Consider the following 22944-nt stretch of genomic DNA (forward strand, 5'->3'; position numbering starts at 1 on the left):
TTTTCTGGCCAATTATCCTTTTCGTTCATTTCTCTGACCTTCTTTCCCTCTCCCCATTACACTCTTTTATCCCTCCCCCCTTGTTTTATCTATCTGCCGTATCATTTTTGTTTCCGTCCCTTACACTCTCTTAGCCTTTCTTTCCCCCCTTTTAGTAATTTCTATCAATCATCCCTCTCCTTTATGTTCTCGCCCCGCTTCATGCTCTCGCGCTCTATTGCCATTTTCTACTTGGCTCCCTTGCTTTGTGTATTTTGTTCGCTCTCGTCCTTGTTGAGTGCTACATCTACATTTTCTCCTTTCTCTCAGCTCACCTCCGCTGTGTATTTAGTTCTCTACTCTTTCCATTTCTCTCATGGACGGACTGGCCCAAAAAAAAAAAGGAAAGAAAAAGAAGTCATGTGCACAAAAGCACATGCAATGTTGCGATCTCGTTCACCTGTGAAAATGCAAACAAACTTTGCTGAAAGCAAATGCACACAAACACATGGGAGTAGGTCTTTGCATGAAGGTGTCTCCCTTTCCAGCCAATCTCAACATAAAGGACATGTGACATCTCTCTTTGTTCTCCCCCTCTCTCCATCTCTCCTCAGCTTCTCTCTTCTCCATCATTACACCTCCCCTCAGCTCATCCCATCGTTTTAACTCGATTCCTGTCTGTCTCTCTTTATTAATTCTCCCTCCATCGCTGCCATCAGCCTCACTACCTGTCATTACTCTTTCCTTCCCTCCTCTCTTACATCTTCCTCTTTTACAAAAAAAAAAAAGTAGTAATCAACATTTTTCCCATTACACAAATAGCTGAGTGCTACAACTGGGGCTCCTATATTTGAATACAACCTTGCCAGATCACTTCAGCAGCCGACCTTTGCAAGGACACTCCAGTCTGGACTTAAACGACGTAGCTGATTGTACAGTTGCACGTTATGCAAAAGGCAGGGTACCCATGTGCAAACGACCTACAGTAAGTAACGGACATTAAAAATGAGCCTTTAATGACAGGGAAAGTTCAGAGCTCGATAAACTCTCTCACATTTAAAACTTTGAAATCAAGCTAACCTGCAGCTTTTCCACTGTAGCAGGAAAACTGAGACCAAGAAAAAGTTACAGATAAAAGTGGGCAGAAGCAAAATCCTGCAGTGGAACAGCACAAAGCAGAAATCTGGCCTGCGGGATACATCCTGTGCAAATAGTATATCTTCCGGGATGAAATGAGGAATTATTGTTGTGCTCATTAAGAGGTCTTTATGTCTTACCACAGGCCCTATGATAAACAATTTAGTTATGTAGGGTCATCTAATGGATTGCTTTTTATAGGCATTTATAGCTTTTTAATGTGTATATTTGATCGCTCAATATATTGCATGATACAGAATATCACATTTGGTACTTTTCTTATTATGGATGCTGATTTTTCATGTCAGTGTTTTGGCTTTATTTGCATAAATGTATGTGGAGTTGTTTTTGGATCTATGTACTGTATCCCTGTAGGTATCTGTCAGTATCACTGTTTGTGCTTTTGGTATTGCTTACAGAAGATTTCTGCCCCCTGTGTTCATCGCAGGTTAGGACCGGTTGGTGCTTTAACATCCACATGAAAATCAGAAACACTGAGAAAAGCCACAGCCTAAAATTTATTTTTGCAGTATTACAGGGTATGAGCAACTGTGATTGCTCACATTCTCATTAATATGTTTTCTAGCTTGCATGAGACCAAAAGCAAAACGTGTAATAGCTATGTTGGTCCACGGTTTAAAATGTAGTATTTTTATAATAAAGGCAGTTGCCGGGGGCGTACTGTAGGGATGAGACTCGTCACTTGAGGAACCAAGCAAAATGAAAAGGTCTATTTTAAACCACACCATGATCTTTTCCTAAATTAGGGTTGTTTTGGTGCCCAAAACTAACAGGAAAGCCTAAATTGTTTTCAACTTTTTATTGATTTGTAGGAAAAGTGGCAAAAACTTTCAAAAACTGAAGCCTACCCCACCTACCACAGTGCAAGAAGCGCGGTACACCCTGAACAGATCGTTAGCCTGTCGCCAGGCTACCATCCATTTACCCGATCCCACTAACTGCACACCACCGTGCTGCCCTATAAGGATATCTGACCCCACAAATAATACCCTTTGTATCATATTTGATACATGAGTTTCTGAAACCTCTATCTCAGCAACATGATCAATACTTGCCATAATTTCAAAATGTTATGGACAAAACTCTTTTTTTTGTCTAAAATTAACATTGTTGTTAACAAAAAGTTGCCAAAAACACCCAATGTATCAAATGCGATGTAATAAATATACCATACACAACATGATATAGCAAAAACAAAAATTGTGGATTTTGTTATAAGGGTTAGTAAACATCTCAGTTCCAAAAAATCTGAATTTTGCAGGGTGTACAGGGTTTCTTTTACTTTTTTTTTACACTTTGAGTGCACTGTTTAAAATGTTTCTACCACTCCTGGCTCATTAGAAAAGACATGAACACACGGATTACCTTTAAACATTTTAGGAGCAAGTACGGGGGAAGGAAAACCTCCGTAAGCAGCAAATAATTATTCAGCATGATGTGCATGCCATATGTAAACTACTAGGAAAAATCTAAGTCAGTATAAAGAAAATAAAACAGGAATTCCCACACATAGAAATCTGCAGGATTTTAAACACCAAAAGATGATAAGAAGCTAAGAGCTGAACGGGACACGAGCCACAAGCCAGCGTATCATTTACAACATCGCTGATTTACACTGGTAACTTGCTCCAAATAGAAATCGGCTCTTTAAACTGTAAAACGACTGGTCCAAAACGTGTCTCAGCCAGGGTTTCCTTTGAAGAGGCACAAAAGAGGAGACTGAAATGTAGTAACAGTTGTCCAGTGGGAGTTGGCCAGACAGCAGTGAAGTGACTATTGTACTCTTTGTGCGATCTCTGCAGAGCGGCAGCGACAGCACCCTATGGGAGCCTGGTCTGTTGAAGCAGTTAAAAGTTGTGTTTGATTTAAAACGAACGTGATTGGCACTTACAGTACAGACCACGATTAATGTCTTTGTTTGGATAACACTAAAGTCGACCACTTCACAAATATGTTTAACTACAGTCTGTAGAGCTGAAGATGGAAAATTATATTGCAACGTGGGACTGCATTGTGCATATGCACTCCAGTAGTAACAGATGCACCACACGGTCCTCTACAGTAGGCGGGGATAACAGCTGCACTATGACTACACAATATGACTAATAACGCTTCTGTCTGAACAGTTGAAATTGTTGTACTACAGTATGTTTTGTCTGTTGTAGTCCTGTTTTTAATAAGTTCATCTCCTCTTAACTACTTGCCCCCCCCAACCTCCAATTACACCCACTGATGCCTGCTCTTCTGCCTTATATAATCCCTCTGTTGTGCCACTGCAATCTCATTCAGCACTCAGTGTAAGATCTATGGTGTGTGCAGGCTTTGTGGGCATGTGTGTGTGTGTCGCACACAGTGCAAGGCACATGCGCTGGATGAGCATGTGTGTTTGTGTATGTGTGTGGTATGTTAAGCCTGGCAGAGGGGCATTAAGCCAACTGGCTGACATCACTAACCGAGAACACCCAGCACTGCCCACCCAGCGAGTGTGCACGTGTACTGTGGTGTGTGTATTTGTAACAGACAGTGAAGCTTCATCTGAAGATGATGGGAACTGTAAGGACACAAACAGAGAGCTTGGGAAAGTGAGACTAATCTACTCGGGTTATGTATATTTTCTATTTTTAGAACAGACTGAAACTGGCATGAGCACATAGCCACAGAGGCATTCACGGCGCTCTTAGATTAAAGTGAATCCATCGCCAAATGACATTTAACGAGAGCGTCTTATGTGATGCAGACATTGTTATCGGTGGCCGTCGCTGCATTAACCTAAACGTGCTCTTGTGCGTTCGCTAAATTATAGACACGCATGCACAAAACGTGAAAAACGGACGACACGGGCGCAATCCATTAGCAACACTAATACAAAAAACACAAGTTCACCTCGGTAAAAGCGAAATTGTCATCAACCCCCCAAGGTAATGTGAACGATAATACATAATTATTGTTTGCAGAATAGTTTGGGTAACAAACTGGGTTGTTTTTATTTTTTGCTTCGTTTTGTTTTGAAGCTGAAATTTGATAAATACTGTAATAATATGCAATTTTATTATCTCGGAATTAAGAGATCGATAGCAGCATGATGTGTGCAAACAAAGACCGAAATCTGAACTCTTTCTAACGGCCGTTACACCTCCGATTGCAGCACCGCGGCTTCTCAGTCAGATCCTCTCCTCACTCGTCACGTCCGGTGTCAAAACACCAAGGCGTCGACAGCCAAATTGCTCGGCCCGAGGCTTTGAGGCAGGATTTCGCTAACCCGTAAGTGACTTCACAGTGGCTACATCCATCTTTTATACATATCAGTTTTGGCACAGACTGAGTAAATTTAATAATATTCCATGAGCTTTTGTCCATTTAGCTCCCTCGGCTTGGAACAAACTGCAGAAGGAAAATGACTGAATTCATTTCATTTAGTGCTTTTAAATCTAAACTACGAATCCTTGAAGCCAAGTCCATAACATACAACTGTTTCAATTAGATTGATTGTCATTTTAACTGACTTTTTTATTTTTATTTGAATTTTATTGAATTTTATTTTATTTTATTTGTATTCTTTCACTTATTGTTGCATGTGTGTTGTTGCTGCCTGTGTTTGAGTAATTTCTGTAACTGTGAGACACCTGCTGCTGCCTATCTTGGCCAGGTCTCCCTTGAAAAAGAGGTTTTTAATCTCAATGGGATCTTCCTGGTTAAATAAAGGTTAATAAATAATAAATAAATAAGTATTTTCTTTGTGAATGGAAAGGCAACTTTGCTTCTAAGATACTGTCTCGATTTAATATGAAAACTGACCTCTACTGGAAGTAAACTGAACAGACTGGAGCAAGTTTAATTTAATTAAACACTTAGTTGCATCTGCAAACTTTTACTTTTCTACAAATCTGAAGTCTTTTATATCGTTTCGAAAAGAAAGCAAAATCTTAATTCTTTGACTTGTGCGCAATTTTTCTTTTTTCCCTTAAAGTGAAGCTTTTCGCCCATACAGCTGAGGAGAATAAAATCTGCGAAGCCTTAAAATGTTTTCAATTCCCAGTGTAGCCGAACATAAAAAGAAGACAAAAACAGAGGGAGAGGGAGAGAGGAAATACTTGTATACTCATGTTGAGTCTACATCTCACTCACTCCATTATCACTCCTTCATTTTCTGCTTGCTTTTCGGCTCATTATGTCAGTTCAGCAGGCGGGTTACTTTAGATAAATGAGGTAGCGGTGTAATTCTTGTTTATCTGATCGAACTGTAACATCCCACTCTTCTGAACACACTTCATATCTAGCATCCATCTCCTGCTAATAACACGCGGACTGCACTGTCATCATCGGGGCACAAACAGACGAAAAGCATTCCTGCGTTTCTCTCAATGAAACGCTCTCCCTCTGTCTGCTTCTTTCTTCCCTCGCTCTTGTGTTTCCCTCCTCCTTTGCACTCGTCCATTCTTCGGGGAGTGTTTGCTCTTTCGTTCCCCCGCTCCTGCCCGCCCTCCCTCCCTCCACCCTCATGGTGCTGAGAGAGTGTCAGACAACAGTGCCAGACTCTCCCTCTCTCTCTCTTCCCCTCTATCTCCTCTATGCATTCTGCAAAGAACGCTGGCAGACTTTAAAATGAGCTTTAGGAAGTGGGTCTAATCCAAGGTGATTTATCTAAATGGGACATTCATGTGTGTGTGTGTGTGTGTAATGCTGTACAGCATGTTTGTATTCATACAGTCTGTGTGTAGCTTACAGGCATGCTTTTACTCGAGCATGGTGTAAGTGTGCATGTGTGTGCGTGAAAAAGCCTTAACAAAAGCATTGTTCACCGATGTCTCTCGGGCGAGCTTGTCTCTTTCATCTGCCCGCCCACGCACACGCACTTGGACACGCACACATACCGCCGATGTTAAAACATTTATTAGCACGCTGCGCTAACCCACGTCGGAGGTTATGTTAGCAGACGCTGACTTTCTGTTGTGTCCTGTCAGCGGGTGACGGCTAAATCAGTCACAGCTGACATCCAGTTTCACCGCAGCTTCTCTTGCAGCCAGTTTCATCAGAGAAAGAGAGTCGCAACAACAGCCGGATAACTGACCTTGAATTTCAGGGGTTTCTATCCTTAAACACATGTGTACAGTATGTTCTGCAACAGAGTCTTTATGAATACTCCTATCTTGTTTGTTTACTTCGCTCCAGACAGTTCAGACAGGTTTAAGATTCTTAAAACAGACTCAATCCTTCCCTACATCTGGCCATGCTTAAATCCCTGCCTGGCCAACTCCCACTCGTGGATGGTGGGGCAACATTTAGCTTAGCACGGTCCAATCCCTTTTCGCCTTCCTCCTATCACGCATCACTTTTTTTTTTTTTTTTACTTCCAACTGATTCTCGTCATTTCTCTTTTTCTGAACCCTCCTCCATCATCCTCGTGTAGAAAAATCTGCACTTTCTTCCTTTTCTGGGTTTCTCTCCGTCCCTCTCTCTTCAGCAGTGTCCTTGCTCTGTTTTTTCCCCTCCCTCTCTCTCTCACTCTCTGCCAATGCCCTTGTGGCCTCTTTCTCATATTTCTCTTTCATCTCAGTTTTATTCACCCCTTTTTCTATCTATCTATCTCACTGTCCCCATCTCTCTCTCATTGCTTCTATACGCCCTCCTTCCTTTTCTCTACATCCTCCACCGCCCCCCTTTCCTAAGCAGTCTGTGACTGTAATGTTGCTGAAGAGAACACAGTGTGTCATCCTGAATCAGACAGATGAGCTGGGAGTGGAGTAAGAGGCTGAGAGCACTGCATTAATCCACACACACACTAACACACACACACACACACTAACACACACACAGTCCCTGCCTGAGGGGCTGAACGGACAATGCACACAGATATATACTCGCACACACACACGCACACAAACTAAGACAGAGAAACCATGCGCAAACACATCCTCGCAATGCTCCAGAAAATGACTGCATGAGACAAAACATGAGCAAAAGCATGAAACTCTATAATGCAAGCCTGATACACACTGCGATTCTAAAAGAAACCCCATTAATGTAAGCTTTCTAGCTAATAAATTATGTAAGAAATGAAATACCAATATTAAATGTTACTTATTTACTACTGTGACCAACCAGTGGGGTTTTTTCTACCTCAGTTTTCTTTTAATCGTTTTAAATTTGAAAAATTGAGCAGCATGATGTTTCTGAGTTTTGATATTAATGCAATGAATGCCAACTAATCCTTAAAATGCAAACTTCTGAAGTAAAAGCTTTTCAAAAAGTTGCCATAAAACAGCAGGTGTAATGCTAGCCTACAGCCACTAGAGGAGGCTTAGCTTAGTTTTGAAGTTATCTGTTATCTGTAAAGCGTCTGGACTTCTTTAAGTTGCTTGAAGACGTTTCACCTCTCATCCGAGAAGCTTCAGAAGTTCTAAGGTCAAATGGTGGAGAGTCCCAGATATAAACCTAGTGGGAGTTTCCCCCCACAGAGGGACAAAAGGACCCCCTGATGATCCTCTAATCGCCTGAGCCAAGGTGTGAAACTGGGTGTGGGTCCCAATCAGCCAGGGTTTCGGGTGAGCTCATTGTGAAACCTGGCCCCACCTTATCATGCGAATTCCTGAGGTCAGATGGCCCAGGATGTAAGTGGGCGTTAAGGCGTCTGGGGAGGGAACTCAAAACTGGATTATAGATGGCAGACAGTTGGTGTCGTAAACCACCGCCTCTGTTCAAAGATGGTCGCTCACAGTGGACATAGATGCTTCTTTCACTCCTCTTTCAAACCATCTGTCCTCTCTGTCCAAAATGTGAACATTGGCATCCTCAAAAGAGTGACCTTTGACCTTAAATCTGGGACTCTCCACCATTTGACCTTAGAACTGAAGAAGCTTCTCGGATGAGAGGTGAAACGTCTTCAAGCAACTTAAAGAAGTCCAGACGCTTTTCTTTGCTCCTTAGACTACGATGATCTGGATGACTGAGAACCTTCACAGACACACATCTTTCACTGTTGCATTATTTTCCACGAAAGCTTAGCATGCACTAAAACATTAAGCTATAATCACTGGTCACGTTATTCTTAGTTACTCCTTACTCGTACTGGGTTTGACCCTATTTTGCCTTTAACACTGTCTCAGCTCTTTGTGGCACGGATTCAACAAGATGATGTAAACACTCCTCAGATTTTTGGTACATATTGACATGATATCATCACACAGCTGCTGTCAGCTGCACATCCACGACGGGAATCTCCTGTTTCACCGCATCCCAAAGGTGCTCTACTGGATTGCGATCTGGTTACTGAGGAGGACATTTGAGCGCAGTGAACTCACTGTCATGTTCAAGACACTGGTTTTGTTTGAGCTTTTTGACAGTTTCTAATCCTGCTGGAAGCAGCAATCAGGAGATGGTTACACGTCCCTTTTGGTAATAAAGGAACGGACTTGATCAGTTAGAGTACTCAGCTAAGCTGTGGTACCAACGGGCCCTCGGTTAGCTAAAATAAAAATCACCACATCGTTACACCACCAGCGGCAGACTAAATTGTTGATACGATGCAGCATGGAGCCACGCTTTCATGTTGTTTACACTAATTCTGACCCTACCATTCAAAGAAATCAAGACCTGTTGTCCAGTTTGGGTGAGCCCATGCAAAGTGTACCCTCAGATGCTTTTCTGCATACCTTAGATGTAACAAGCAGTTACTGTTGCCATATTGTCAGCTTGAAACGCTCATTCTCAACACGGCTTTTTGAGCTGCCACTCACTGGATATTTTCTCTTTTTCAAACCAGTCTCTGTAAACTCCGACACGAATATAAAGCCACATTCAAAGTAGGGCTGCCACAAACTATTATTTTGATAGTCGACTAGTCACCAATTATTTTTGCGATTAGTCGACTAATCAGATCATCATCCATTGGACATACAGCGTACAGCTTATTGCACCAGCAGCATCAGCTCTTATATAACTATCATTAGCTTACAGCTTTAAGTGTTTAAGGTCTGTGCTAACTAAAAATAAAGACAAGATGATAGTTTATTAAATTTTAATTACATCTGCAGATTGTTTCGGTGAAGTTTAATAAACTCCTTGCTATCTAAAATATAACAGGACACCGGAGTATATTCTCCAGCATCTCACACTTCTGATAATCAGCTGTCTGCTTGACGTTTATTCAGCTGTGTAAAAACTATAACTTTAATCTCAGCCAAACCGATTTACTCAGGAACAAATAAAATACTACAAAAAAGCCAAACAATAACATTTGTAAGTTATCTAAGTGACTTATATATCATGTTTAACCTGAGTAGCGAAAGACGGCGGTGGGTTTGAAAATGATTTGCCGGGAGTCCGGTGTTCTCACGGGCTCTAATGAGCCTAGCCCCCGGCTAGCTATTGAGCTAGTGGCTAACAGACGTCTCAGAAAACGTCAGAGCGCTTTTGAAAATATGCGGTGTCTTGATAAACTGAGCAGATATTTGAGGTTTACACAGCTACATTCTCGCCTGAAAATATGTTAAACGTTTATTTTGTGAACCAGAAAGAATAATAAGAGTAATATTAAAACTAACTAGCTGCCGCCATTGTTGGAAACTGAGCTGGGCTGCGCTATGAATTCTGGGACAGTTTCTTCTTCTTCGGGGTTTAACGGCAGCTGGCATCCTTGTACATGCAGTGCTGCCATCTTCTGTTTCAGTCCGTTATTACACTCTTAAATCCTACTACTCATTCCTGCGTCTTTTGGGATCTTACAAAGCTTCAAACGACACGTCGACTATTAAATTAGTCGTCGACGACTTTAATAGTCGAAGTAATCGTGACTAGTCGACTAATCGTGGCAGCCCTAATTCAAAGCCACATAAATCAACTTTCTTCGTCATTCTGAGCTCCGTTTGAACTTCAGCAGAACATCTTGACGAGGTCTACATGCTTTAAATGTATCAAGTTGCTGCCGTGTGATTGGCTGATTATCTGCATTAAGAATCGCCTGTGTAAAATTTGTAGTGACTACAGTATTTGCCATGTTCAGTCTAATTATTAGGCTTCTTGAATTATGAAACGAATGCTTTGGCTTCGTATCTCGAGTCTCCACTTGCTGTTTGACACTTAAGGCACTTTGAATTTGTTAAAATCATCGCTTTATGTTTCAACGGTAGCTTGAAATGATGACAGCTCTATTGTTCGCAGTCCCCTCGTACAGGAAGGGAAAACACAATTATAAAATCTATAATTTCATACCAAGCGATTCATCCTGCGATTGTTTTTTATTATGAAACATAATGCAACAATATTTTGTCTCTTGCCAGCAGCATGGCCCTTCATTAACCCTAGACCCCTGCAGCTCCACTGTACCTCACTTACACACATAGACACAAACGCAGTGATGGAGAGGCCACCTAATGTGATTCCCAACTGCGAGCTGTCACCCTCCAGTAGACATGTCTTTTTTAAACTCTATATTAAAGGGGCTGGGCAGTCCACCCCTCTGTAAGAGTTTTGTCTTGTGTTTGACAGTAGAGATGAGAGGAGAGCTGCAGCAAAGGCAATTCTCTGCAGAAAAAAAAAGATTTCTGAAGGCATTAACTCCTACAAAGAAAAGAAAATGGAGAAAACGAGGGCAGAAACTGACTGTAAAACTTTCAGCCATAAAATCATCATCAAGGAGTTTTTTCCAATCTTAGGCCCACAAGCATCCCAATCTCTTACCCTCATGTTGCCTAGAGCCATGAAGGAAGGAGAGAGAGGAGAGGTTAAAACAAGAAGTTCAACCGTAGGTGACTTTGGAAGTTTTATGACGCAAGAAAACAACTTTATCACTCCTTTCCTTTCAAATTCCCCCGAGCCTCGCGCTCTTTCATGTGTCCTTTGCGAGATCCGACCTCAGGCCACGCTGGGCGAACGCAGCTCTTCAGGTGGAAGTCTTGCTTGCGCGCCGTGCGAGCATGTGACCGACATGTCTACGCCCGCTGATTAACCAGGGCTACAATGTAACCTTATTTAAAAATACACAGTGGAATTCCAGGAGAGCAGTGAAATCTGAGAGCCATGAATTATAAATGCAACTGCCGGATAAGAGCAAGACTCCCACAGACACTCAATGTGCACGTCTTGATGTTTATCTGCGTGTGCGCATGTGTGTGTGTGCACGTTGCCAGCGAGCAGGCCCAGTAGCTTAGCCAACATAAAACATATATCCCATCCAAAGAGCTACAGAGACTCGGTCTGCCAAACATAGAAATATACTACATCCAAACCTGGCTGTGTTATTTTACTGCGGCAAAACGCCACAAACAGGAGCAATTTGAGGGTGTTATGGCATCATCTCTTGAAGCGTGAAATGTGTAAAACGTACCCATTGCCAACTATAGAATTAAAGTGGTAAATGTGTGGAAAAAGCAAAGTTTAATGCCATAAGGAGAGAGCTAGCAGCACAGTGAAACTTGCACCTTCTGTGTACACACACACACACTACAGCTACTTTCTAACTTCAGTTTATTTTTCGTGTTGATTTGTTTGTGCATCGTTCTCTCAAATAGTTTAATGAACACGGGGCATTTCCAGTCTATTGCTATTAGTCAATTAGTATTTTTCAGCACTATTACCTCCATTTAGCAATTATCGTTAGCCTAAAGACGATTAATACAAAGAAATGTGATTTGTAAAACCTGCAATTCCCAGCCACACTGTGATTAAACTGAATAAAATAACTCATGTTTACAAGAATAAAGGAGTTATTTGTGGTTTTCCACATAAAAAACTGTCCTTCACATGTAATTTCGTACACCAGCTGTAAGGTGGTTGTACTGGGAGCTCAGTTAACACCTGTTTTCAACATGTCCCAAAGCAAAAATCATAACACCGGTTCATTTGTGATAAATGCACAAATGCAGCAGCTCTGAGAAGTTACCAGAGGAATGGCTGATCAAGCAACGCCACCACGTGCTGGGTGAAGACATTATAGCAGGCAAAAAAAGTAATGTAAATACATTTTATAGACCACCACTAGAAAAAATTTATATGTGCAAGATGTTTGATATGAAGTATGCCCCCCCTGAATGTGATACAAGTAGTCATCCATCTGCGCATGAACTTCTCAAGCATCCGCGTCTGTTGTTGAAGAATTGCTCTGCATTCCTCAGTGAGTGCCGCCTGTAGCTGTACGTTGCATCGTTGCTGCCAATGATGAACATGTCAGCCCAGCATGTCCCAGGCATGCTCAAAAAGATACATATCAGGACTGAAGTCTGGCTACGCGAGCTATTTTGGTACTTTGTGGGTGGGCGCTGTCCTGCTGAAACGACCGCAGAGCAAGATGCTGCTCCGAAAATGGGACAAGTGCAGGTAGAGCCAAGAACAATCAGATCAGAGATGGCGCTCCCACGGACATACGCAGCAACAGCCCGACCTGGGTTGACTCAATCGTGGCATGATGGCGTGTTGTGCAAACACTATTGTTTTCATTTTTTTTTTTTGTGGTGTGAGACTATTGGCTTGAGAACGCAGTAAACGGAAACATTTCTGATGTGGTTCGTTCGTGTTCAGGAAACAAATTACCGACCGACTGATTCTAAAGCCAATCAACGGCAACCAAAAACTACTCACAGAATATTTTTGAGGTTTACTAAAATGGTTTACTAGGAAAGCAATTTAAAACAAAGACTGAAGCGTATTTCAACTTGCATGTCTTTTTTTAACCGCTCTAAAGCAGCAGGCTTTCTGATGCCAAAGAGACACCCAGACCTCCCACCTTTAGGCACAAAGTATATGTTTCTTAACTGTCGTGTCATCTTGAATGTAAAGCTTTTACAGTTTACATGAACTTACATGCGCTCCAGTTATGTGTAACTACCTTCCTACTTTCCAACCCCTCGCCCTGGTATTTAAAGAGCTTAAAACCGATGAATAGTAAAGGCAGGAGCAGTGCAGCCTGGTGTGCAGAGCCCCAGCCTGTGGAAACAGGCCTCAGTGTGGATGACAGGCCTAACGAGCTAAATATAGCCTTCTGGGTTATCTCCTCTGTGGGCGCAGCGAGTCCGTTGTTGCTTCACATTATTTACGTGTCTGTGCGTGCACCCTCTCTCTCCTTCTCCATCTCTCTCGCCCTCTCATTTCACGCCCCCCCCCCCAACCACACACACAAACACGTCGCTATCTCTTTCTCTCGCACTCTGTGTTGCATACTCTTTTTCCTCTCTCTCCCTTTCTGTCCATTTCATCCCTTCGCAGCATCTTTTTCTCAGTCTCCATCTTTCCGTCCCCTGGTATCCCTCTTTCTCATTTCTTCTCTCTCATTCCTTTTCAGCTTTTTTTCACACTCTTTCTCTCTCTGCATCTCTCTCCCTCTCCTCTTTTATTCTCTTTATCTCTGCCTCCTTTTGTATCCCTTCCTCCCTCAGCAGCTCCCTGTTTTTTTTTTCTGTCTGACACTCTCTGAGCCTTTTTTTCTCTCAAGCTATCTTTCCCTTTGAGCCTCTCTTTCTTCTCTCTCTCATTTTCTCTCCCTCTTTCCCTCCCTCTCATTTCTGAGCCATGCCTATGAAGTAGCATTACACTGCGTTAGCCATCCACTACAATACGGTGAGCCCTTGTTCAAATATTATAGCCTGCGGTGCTAACGCTCTGTTATGCTAACCTATATGGGTATGTCATCAGCATCTGCAGCTCCCTGACCTCCTGCAAAAGGCGGCCGTTAAAGCCTCGTGTTTAAACGCACAACAGCGGATACTGCGCGTCATTCCTCCTCCATCCACAGCGGTCACAGAGGTTGTGACATATAATATGCACAAGTTTGATTAAATCCCGCTGACTATTGAAAGACACGGAAATGTATCTGTTCTGGCATGCCGCTGCCCCTATTGTATAAGAAAGGGTGGTGAAGATTTACACTGGGGAAGACGGATGTTTATCTAAGCTTTTTCTTCCCCACAGTAAACGTGTGAAGCGAAAATGGGGAGTGCCTGAATTGCTCAACTATGTGCGCATGCATCTTCTTGATTCTTATAATGAGAAGCACATTAAAAACTTTATAATGAGGTCAGTTTGACAACCTTTCATCTTTAATGCACATGCTTTCGTGTTGTTAGGAATCCTCAATCAGCATTTGGTCGTCCAGTTGCTTGAATTTATTGATATGCAGTATGCCATCAATCTAAAGTTTTATAGTGTTTATGCAGCTGCCAGAAAATGCAATAACTTTAAAATGTAATGAAAAGGCTCCCGTATTGGGAGTAAGTGACAAATCATGGAAATACAATTAAGCGAAATCAGAAATTCTGTTATAACTCAATTGTAAATCAGAATAAGTGAATAATAAATAACTTCAATATGAGCTCGCGTAGCTTTTGCTGAACAGCCACTTAGATTGCAAGCAGCACAGCGGATTTCTGTTCCAGTCGTTTTAAAGATGTCATTATAACCTGAGCGAGCGACCTGAGCAACAAGCAGATCTGCTGGTGAAGCGCTCAGTCTTCTTCTCGTGAAACTAAAATATTCGTTCGACAAAAGAATCGTACGATCAGCGTGTTATCTCGAGACATTTTCACACATGAACTCAAGCCAATTTCGAGATAATGAGGTTGGATATTTTCCACAGTTGTTCTTTCTCACAGCAGGATGTAGCCTGCCTCAGATGCGCTGGCACGACTGGAAGTACTCTGTGTCATTTGGCAGCAGCCTGGATGCTGCGTGCAGGAGGGGAACACTGTACTACTATCTGTGTTATTTGCACATCGGTACAAAATGACATCACGCAGACTCTGGCTCACAGGTTGACTGGCTCACGTCTGATCCAACAGCACGAGACAGTTGTGCTCTCACGTATCGCCCGGAAATGTTCAGGGTTGCGGTGCATGCGTGAAAACAGTTTCAGTGACTTCAATCACACAATTGTCCAAACATGCTGTATTAGCTAAAAGAACTATTAGCAGACACTGGACTGGGTCACAGCAGTAAGCCACCCAAGTGCAGTGAGCTGAACAATGGTGCATTTTCTTCTTCTTTTACTTTCATTTCCAGTTTGCAGACTAGTTTTCATCTTCCATGCACTCTACAGGTTGTTTCATTATGCTAACGACCAAAGCGCTTGCATGGAGGTTTTTGTATGTAGTGCAGTCTCTAATTTAACCTAGCGACAGCTAGCAACCCCTAACAACACCTCTCCAGCTGGTCAGGAATTACACTATTTCCTTAGCGACCAGACCCATATGGAAAAGAAATAGTAAAAACTTATATGATTTACTCATGAAAGTGGCCAGTTTCTCATTACTTTCATATATTGTTTTAGTAAGTATACAAAACATACAAGTTTCATTATATAATTTTTCAAGGGATCTTATATCTGTTTTCACTCTTGTATGCTTTTCATACAAGTTTCACACAAGACAGATACAAACTTTATAAGATTTATATATATCTTTTCCATATGGGGAGGCTGTCAGGCCTTACCAAACTACTGTACGTAATAAGAATAGCAACTGCTAGAGCATAGGTGTCAAGCTCTGGCCCGCGGGCCAAATTTGGCCCGCAGCCTAATTATATTTGGCCCGCGAAGCCATACCAAATTACTATTAGAGCTGGCCTACTGGTATTATACAGCTAATATATATATTGTTTAGTATTAAGCTTTGCTTGTTCCATATTCAGTTTTTCAGCAAAACTTGTTTGAGTCCATAAGAAAAGATTCATTCTTATATCTAGAGGAAGATTTTTTTTTTTTAATAAATATTAAAGTTAACCTGCGACTTTGTTCCAGTTTTGAATTTTGGCCCACTGTGTACCCCTGTGCTAGAGAGTGTTCTTATGCTCTTTTATTTAAAAAAAAAAGGAATTTTGTTTTATTTGGAGAAATGCATGTGTAACAGCATTTGGCATGCACTTGTATCAGGTCCTCGTAAGGACAGAGGAACAAGGTCGTGTGCAAGTATGGATGAATGAACGAGTACCCTGTACATCCTGTGTGTGGGTGAGTGGGTGTCTGTGTGGGTGTGTGTGTTTATCTGCTGATCTCCTGCCTGTCTGTGGCCATCTCCATCCATCTGTCTGTCTGCCAGTTTGCCTGTTTAGTGCTCTCTCTCTCTCTACCTTTCTCTCTCTTTTGTCAGTCTATCTGCCAGTCTGCTTCTCTTCTCTCTCTCTCTCCCTCTTTATGTCTCTCCATCTGTGTGTCTATCTAGCTTACGGCCCTGATCCTGCCTGCTCTCCCAGGTTTATGAAATGCGAGCAGCTTAGCAGATGGTACATATCGTATTCTGGTCGGCTCTGTGTGGGTTTTGTACCACAGACGAAGGCTTACGATACATGTGAGCCTTTAGTCGCGCAGACACACCGACACGAGGCGCTCAGGCTGTTAGCACACGGGAGAAAAAAGGAAGAGCCAAAGAAAAAGACAATATAAAAGGTCTGAGTGAGGAATAAAATAAGGCGAGAGATACGGAGACAGGTATGAAAGAGCGAGATAAACGGCGTGTGAGAAAAACTCTCGATAGCAAAGACTATATTGTGCAAATGTGCCTTATCTTAAATATCTGCTGTTATTGATATTTAAGATACTTCCCTCAATATATACCATCTATTTGATTTTAACCCAGCAGACTCCTCTCAGAGAGCCCTGGTCAGACTAGTCAATTAACATATAGCTTTGGTAAAGATGTGACTGGACTCACCATGATGTAGTGCCTCTGCATCTCAGTCTTCTCACTGGCCAGCTTCTCACACTCCAGCTTCAGGCTGCACGAGGGTGAGAAAAAGCACAAACACATGAATGAAATGGTTTCTTTGAATCCAGTGAAATAATTTACACAGGACTCAGGTTGCTATACCATACATGCCAAAAAAAAATACTATTTAAGGTCTAAGATCTGCTTAAAGTAGCACAGAAAATGTTCACCTATGACAGCGACAGCCTGACGGGTGTCTCTCATTCTTGAAGTTCACCATAAAAACACCACGTGTGTGGGAAGGTGTCCGATTCTGTGCTACCAAGTGCAAAGTTTTTTCAATTCTGCTTAAACTGCACATTTGCGCCGCATTTTTATTATTGTTATTGTTTGTAGACGTGACAGATATCTAGAGTGCGTGGTTTTAAAACGAATCAACAGCGATTAAACGAAGAAACTTCCAGTGGGTCATTATTATGAAAGGCGTTACTGATGTGTGTGCTTGTTTTGCACAGATCCACCACACCCTGCAGTGAATTACTGTTAATGTATCACAGCAGGCTGCTCAACCAGCCCGCTGAGGTGTAAGAAAGAGGCTTTTTTTTTTAAACCTAACTCTTTATCTCTATTAGCTAAGGTCATTTCAGGTCAACCAGCCGTGATAAGCTGATCAGTCACCTCCAGCAGTTAAAAATAAATGACCTGAATTACCTAACTTTCTTTTTTTTTATGTTGGAAACTCAGTTATGCTGTTGAAAAAAAAATGCAGTATTTTAAAATTAGATGTGATATATTTATTTCTTATTAATATCACGTTAAGGTTGATACGGAGAGACACAATGATAGCATATTTCTCCCCAAATTAGTGTAAACGGATGCCTGTTAGAATGAAGAGAGACGGATAAGACTGAAACTGAAAAGAATTTGGTATGACAGGCATCCCATATTTCCTTATAAAGATTAAAGGACACATGTGCAGCCATTCTATCTTTATTATTTGAACTGAATTACAATTTGTTGTCTCTATATTAAGACTAGAAGAGCGTTACTGGTTTCAAGCTTCTTCGGGAAGCTCGTTTCCCAACAATATTTACATTTTTAAATAAATTTGTGCATCTCCACGCATTCACAAGTGGGTTTGTGTTATGTGTTTTGGGTACCTGTGATACTGAGCCTGGAGGAATTGGAATTCCTCCTTGATTCGGTCCAGAGTTTCCAGGACTGTGAACTTGAAAGACTGGCCAGGTTGCAAGGGGACCTGCACGGGGGAGAAAACAGAACAAAGAGTGGTTGAAAAACAGATAGAGAGGTGTGAATGTGTGTGCGCCTGTTCGAGAGCAGACTGTAAGCACTGCTGTAAATGTGCAGGTGCGTGCGAACCTGCATACTGGCGTGTGTGCGAGAAACTGTAAGTGTGTTTGTGTGTTTTTGTGTGTGAGGGAGCAATGCACGAGGAAAAAAAGCCAAGATGAAAGTGAGAGGGAAGGTCACTTCCCCTTCCCACACATCATAAAAGCCTTGTCCTCTCTCTCTCTGTTCTCCTCCTCCTCTAATGACTCTGCCTCCTTCTCTCCACTGCCCCCCTATCCTTTCTTCCTCTCCTCTCGCTCTCCCTCGCTTCCACATTAGCATCCTCTTCACTCTGGCAGGCTGCTAATGTATTCCAGCCTACAAAGAGCTGAGAAGGGAGGAAACATCAAATGAATAACTTATAGGGAATCACGGCATCGTCTCTCACCTGCTAAAAGCCAAAGAAGGCCCAACAAAACAAGCATCTCCCAAGGGTCCCCCACCACCAGCCCTCCATGCCTGTCTAAAACGCTTTCGACAGCAGCCCTGCTTCTCCGTAGTCTTCGCAAAGTTTGAGAAACGAGGCCAGTGTTGATGTTTTTCGATGCAGAAGTTGTTTTGTTTGGAGATGGGGCTGGAGTACGCGGAAGAGCACGAGCGTGTTTTTAATGACACTGTCAATCCTCAGAGGACATTTTTATGTAAGAAGACACCAGTTTTTTTTTCCATTCTTCTCCTACTTCCTCCGAATTTAGACTGATTAATTTTTCTGTATTATGACGCTCACTGCGAGCCAAGCAGACTGCCAGGTGCCAGTCTGCTTGGCTCGCACTTCTTATGACCTGTCAGAGTGCAGTCTCACCACTATCCCCTTTAAATTCCTATGACAAGGACAACTCATCTGCTTCCAGGCTGCAAATAATCCCCGCTGTGACCATGAGCCCCCCCACCAAAGCCAAGAGCATGGCAGTTGAGGCCAGAAGCCAGATTCCTGTAGTGTTTGGAGACTGAAAGAGAATTTATGCTTCTGTGTTGTAACCCGATGTGCATCTTGCTATAAAAGTAACAGCACGTCACGTCGTTGCAGCCTGCAGCCACAATTTTTCCCAATCAACTGTAGGAAAACGGATCAACTTGAAGAGAAGCGCCAAGTAGCATTTTGTCAGGGAGACTGCAGAGCAACACAGGCGCGCAGAAGTGTAAACTAAAACTCTTCCGCTGTCCTACAGGTGCATAACTCAATGCCAACATCTTTTCTGCCTGTATCACAACTATCACACTTGCACAAGGGACAATTTTGAGAGAATCACACATAGCTGCTTATTTCGGACACGTTTGCTTTGTTTGGTTTAGGTGAGCTCTGCTGCACGATCTGATATCCTCGTGTTGGTGTTGTTCCCAGATCATCATACTAAAGGTTGTTCCAGGTTCAACATTGCAAGTGACCAATCAGAATGTTGTGATGTCATACTTTTGCGACTTCGGGAAAAACCGGCGTAAAACAAAAAACTGTACTTAAGCTGCGAGAAACCGCCTTTGTCCGCCGATCAACGGACCCTAACCCTGACCCTTTAATAAACGCTAAGCAGAATTGATATTGTCCTTGCAACATTGGAATTTCATAAATGCACAAATGGGTTGGTGCGCAAAAGAATAACGTCACAATAATGTGATTGGTCACTTGCAATGTTGAACCTGGAACAACATTTTCATGATGATCTGGGAACAACACCAACACGACGATATCAGATCATCCGAGCTCTGCTGTACACTAGTGGTAAATGCACCAGAAAATTAGGTGCTCCGTTCGGACATTCTGCAATCTGAAATCCAAGGAGGTACCAGCTAATGTCCAGTCAGACTGCATCAAACATTTGCGCCTTTGTCAAGTAAGTTTTAAAAGTTCAGGGCTGCACTGCAGGAGCAAAAGGCTAACGGTGGTTATTAAGCAGAAGCTAATACGCCCTTGTTAAAGTTTGTAGATATCATATTTATTTCATAGCTTTCTTTTGGTTGCTTTGGTTATCTAAATCAACTATTGTTCGTCTCTACACCTATCCACGCGTCCTTCCAATCAGAATGAGCAGACCGGTGCTGTCGCTATGGCGCAGTTGGGTGGCTATCGGGCAACAGCCACGGCTAAAAGATTGGCGGTTTCAGTGGTGGCTCTTCATTAGTCTAGACAAGCACAATTCAATTAGATTTCAATTAGTCCGACGGTGGAGGTCAAAGACGCGGTGGGTTCCCCAGTAATTAATCCGGGGAGCCGAGCTGAGCCCGAGCTTAACTGAACTGAGGCAGGCGTGGTGGGGACGTCTAGATGGGTGGACGGACGCAATACACACAAACCCCCAGGGTGGGTGTGCGCGCGTATAAGGGAGAGCGTAGATGGGATAGATGATGGTGTCTGCCAACAGATCCCCACTGACCTTGATTCACACCACACGCACCCAGTGGGGGAGGAGAGGCGGGAGTGTGTGTGTCGGGAGGGGTGGGGAGGCTTGCAGACCATGATCTGGCACACACACACATAGCATAAGCTTATTGAAAAACACATAAACAAACACACACTGTGTATGTAGTTTCACAATTTAAGTACACAGTGCCACACAGACGACGCACAAATTCACAAAGGGAGGGCAGGGACAGAGGGATGGATTGACCGGGGGTGGGGGTGGGGGGGTCAGAAGAAAGATAGATACTCATCTGACAGACAGAGGGGTGGATGGATTGAGGGATGGAGGGTGTGATAGACTAGTCTGACATTCTTCCAGAGGAATGAAAGAACGAACAGAGAGACAGATGATGAAAAAGTGGTGTGGCTGCTGACTGAGAGAGATAGCCAGCCATTCATCCGTCTGACACTGAGGCGAGGGGAAGAGGACATAGGCGAGAGAGAGACTCAGACTCGGTAAAAGAGAGAGAGAGATGCTGTGTTTGCTGTAGTCAACACAGCCCGGTCTCTCTACCCTGTCCGTCGGCCTGTGGTAATACTGCTTCTACCATCTGCTGCCATGCACACATGAGCACACAGACAAAGTGCTGCTGGCTCAGCAGCACTAAGTCACATAATAAAGCCCATAGTCACAGATCGGGATTATACAAGAGACCTGAGAGTCACAACCGTTGGTGTCGCCACGGCGTCCTGTGCAGCGCGCTGATGAGAGAGACCTGAATCCTTTCATCTGCTGGACAAAAACTCGAAAAAATGTCTCACTTTTGATTTGCCAGTTGCACCTTTTTGAATGAGTTTCAAAAGAGCCCGGAGCGATAAAGCTTCTTATGCACGAAAAAGGAAATGAAAAATACAACAAAAAAAAAAGTTATAAGGTCCTGAGGCAAAAGGAGAAATATTCCACGCTTGCGCTGAGCTCTTTCTGTCAGAACGAAGAGACCAGCATGGGAAGCTGGAATGAAAATAGTTCATGCTTAAATGTAATAACAGGAGACTTAGTGTCTTACTCAAGGACACTTAAGCCGGTAAGAGTAAGATTGAACTTCTGCAAGAGAAGCATCAGCAAGCAATGCTCTATGTACACCAAACAAACACTGTTGTTTGAGTGTATGTGTGAGCCTTCTCTCCTATATTGTGACAGATGGCAGACCAGACTGTTAGGGGTCCAGTAGGGCGTCACGACGAGCCAAAAAACAGCCTAACGCCTCCCATGTTTTTATGTGTGACTGTGTGTGTCTGTGTGTGTGCATTTCAGAGAGAGCACCATATCATCCAGCATAGGGGATCCTGAAACCCAAAACTGATCCAGTTAATCTAGGAGGTGGAAGAGGGGAGAGGAAGAGAAATAAAGGTCACTTGTGCATAAACACACATACACACACATGCACGCATGCACCATGTGGGCCAGCAGTCAATCACAATTTGGACGAGCTGGCACGGGTAAGCAGAGAATTAGGAAGGATTATGTATATGGTAGGAAGCGAGGGGAGGGGAGTGGTGGTTGAAGCCTATTTTACCGTGTCACGAGACGGCACGGAGGAGGGACCCACCTGCTGGACACAACTATTACCTGTCTGTCAACTGATGCACCTGTCAGGAGTTTGACTGCAAGGGCTGTAAGGACGTAACGACCCTCAGCCCTGACTAGGGATGGGTATCGTTTAGGTTTTATCCGATACCAGTACCAAACCGGTACTTTTGAAACAGTGCCGGTGCTTAAACAGTGCTCAAACCGGTGCTTAAAGAATGGAGAACACAAAATTGGTCCAAAAACCTCTAATATTCAGCTGTTTTTCTGTAAAAAGATAACAATGTTAGCCTTTTCTGCAGCTATGGGGCATATATGGTATCACTCTTGGCTGGAAGCAGTGCTTAAACAATGGAAAAAACACAAACTTTGTCCAAAAATCTCTCATGTTTAACTGTTTTCCTCTTTTTCTTTGGTCATTTGGTCCGATAACAGGCACCACACCCGCAGTAGATGTGCACGGTGTGAGGTCTCGCAGCAAGCTATGAAATACGGCGCATTTCTCGGCTTTAAAAAAAACCGCTATGCATCGCCAGGTGTTTCATCGACCTTAAAGCACTTGTTGCAGGCTGCTGAGTTTGCATCTTTTGCTGTGAAGTACAGCCAGACTTTGACCGCTTAGCCTTGGGCATTTTTAATCTGTAGCTCTGCTCTAAAAGAACGTACGTACCTGGACCCGCCTACTATCCCCGGAAACTTAAAATGATTGGCTAGAATCTAAATTGTATCACAGCTCAGGAAAATAAAGCACTGAAATGTGCGCTGTTTTTTTGTCTGGTTACTACCGTTTATGTCAGAACCGGTGCCATGATACCGGTACCCATCCCTAGCCCTGACAGATTTTCTAGGTGAGGCCCAGTTTTGGTGGGCTGGTGTCTTGACTTTCTGAAGGTTGATGTTGACCTCCAGCT

General features: G+C 43.0%; 1 protein-coding gene across 3 annotated transcripts in view; it reads right to left on the bottom strand.

Annotated features, from left to right (window-relative positions):
• The window catches only part of tle2b (TLE family member 2, transcriptional corepressor b), a 97456-nt gene that overhangs the window by 57409 nt on the left and 17103 nt on the right, over nt 1-22944 (bottom strand). For all 3 annotated transcript variants that reach the window (XM_087836608.1, XM_087836607.1, XM_087836606.1), the window contains 2 exons: nt 17921-18018; nt 16767-16830 (listed from right to left, as the gene is read on the bottom strand). In XM_087836608.1, coding sequence (XP_087692734.1) covers nt 16767-16830; nt 17921-18018 — 162 coding nt within the window. The remainder of the gene's footprint in view (nt 1-16766; nt 16831-17920; nt 18019-22944) is intronic.

Source organism: Neolamprologus brichardi, chromosome 23 (genome assembly GCF_056152115.1).
Source record: "Neolamprologus brichardi isolate AB-2024 chromosome 23, ASM5615211v1, whole genome shotgun sequence".
Lineage (NCBI taxonomy): Eukaryota > Metazoa > Chordata > Actinopteri > Cichliformes > Cichlidae > Neolamprologus > Neolamprologus brichardi.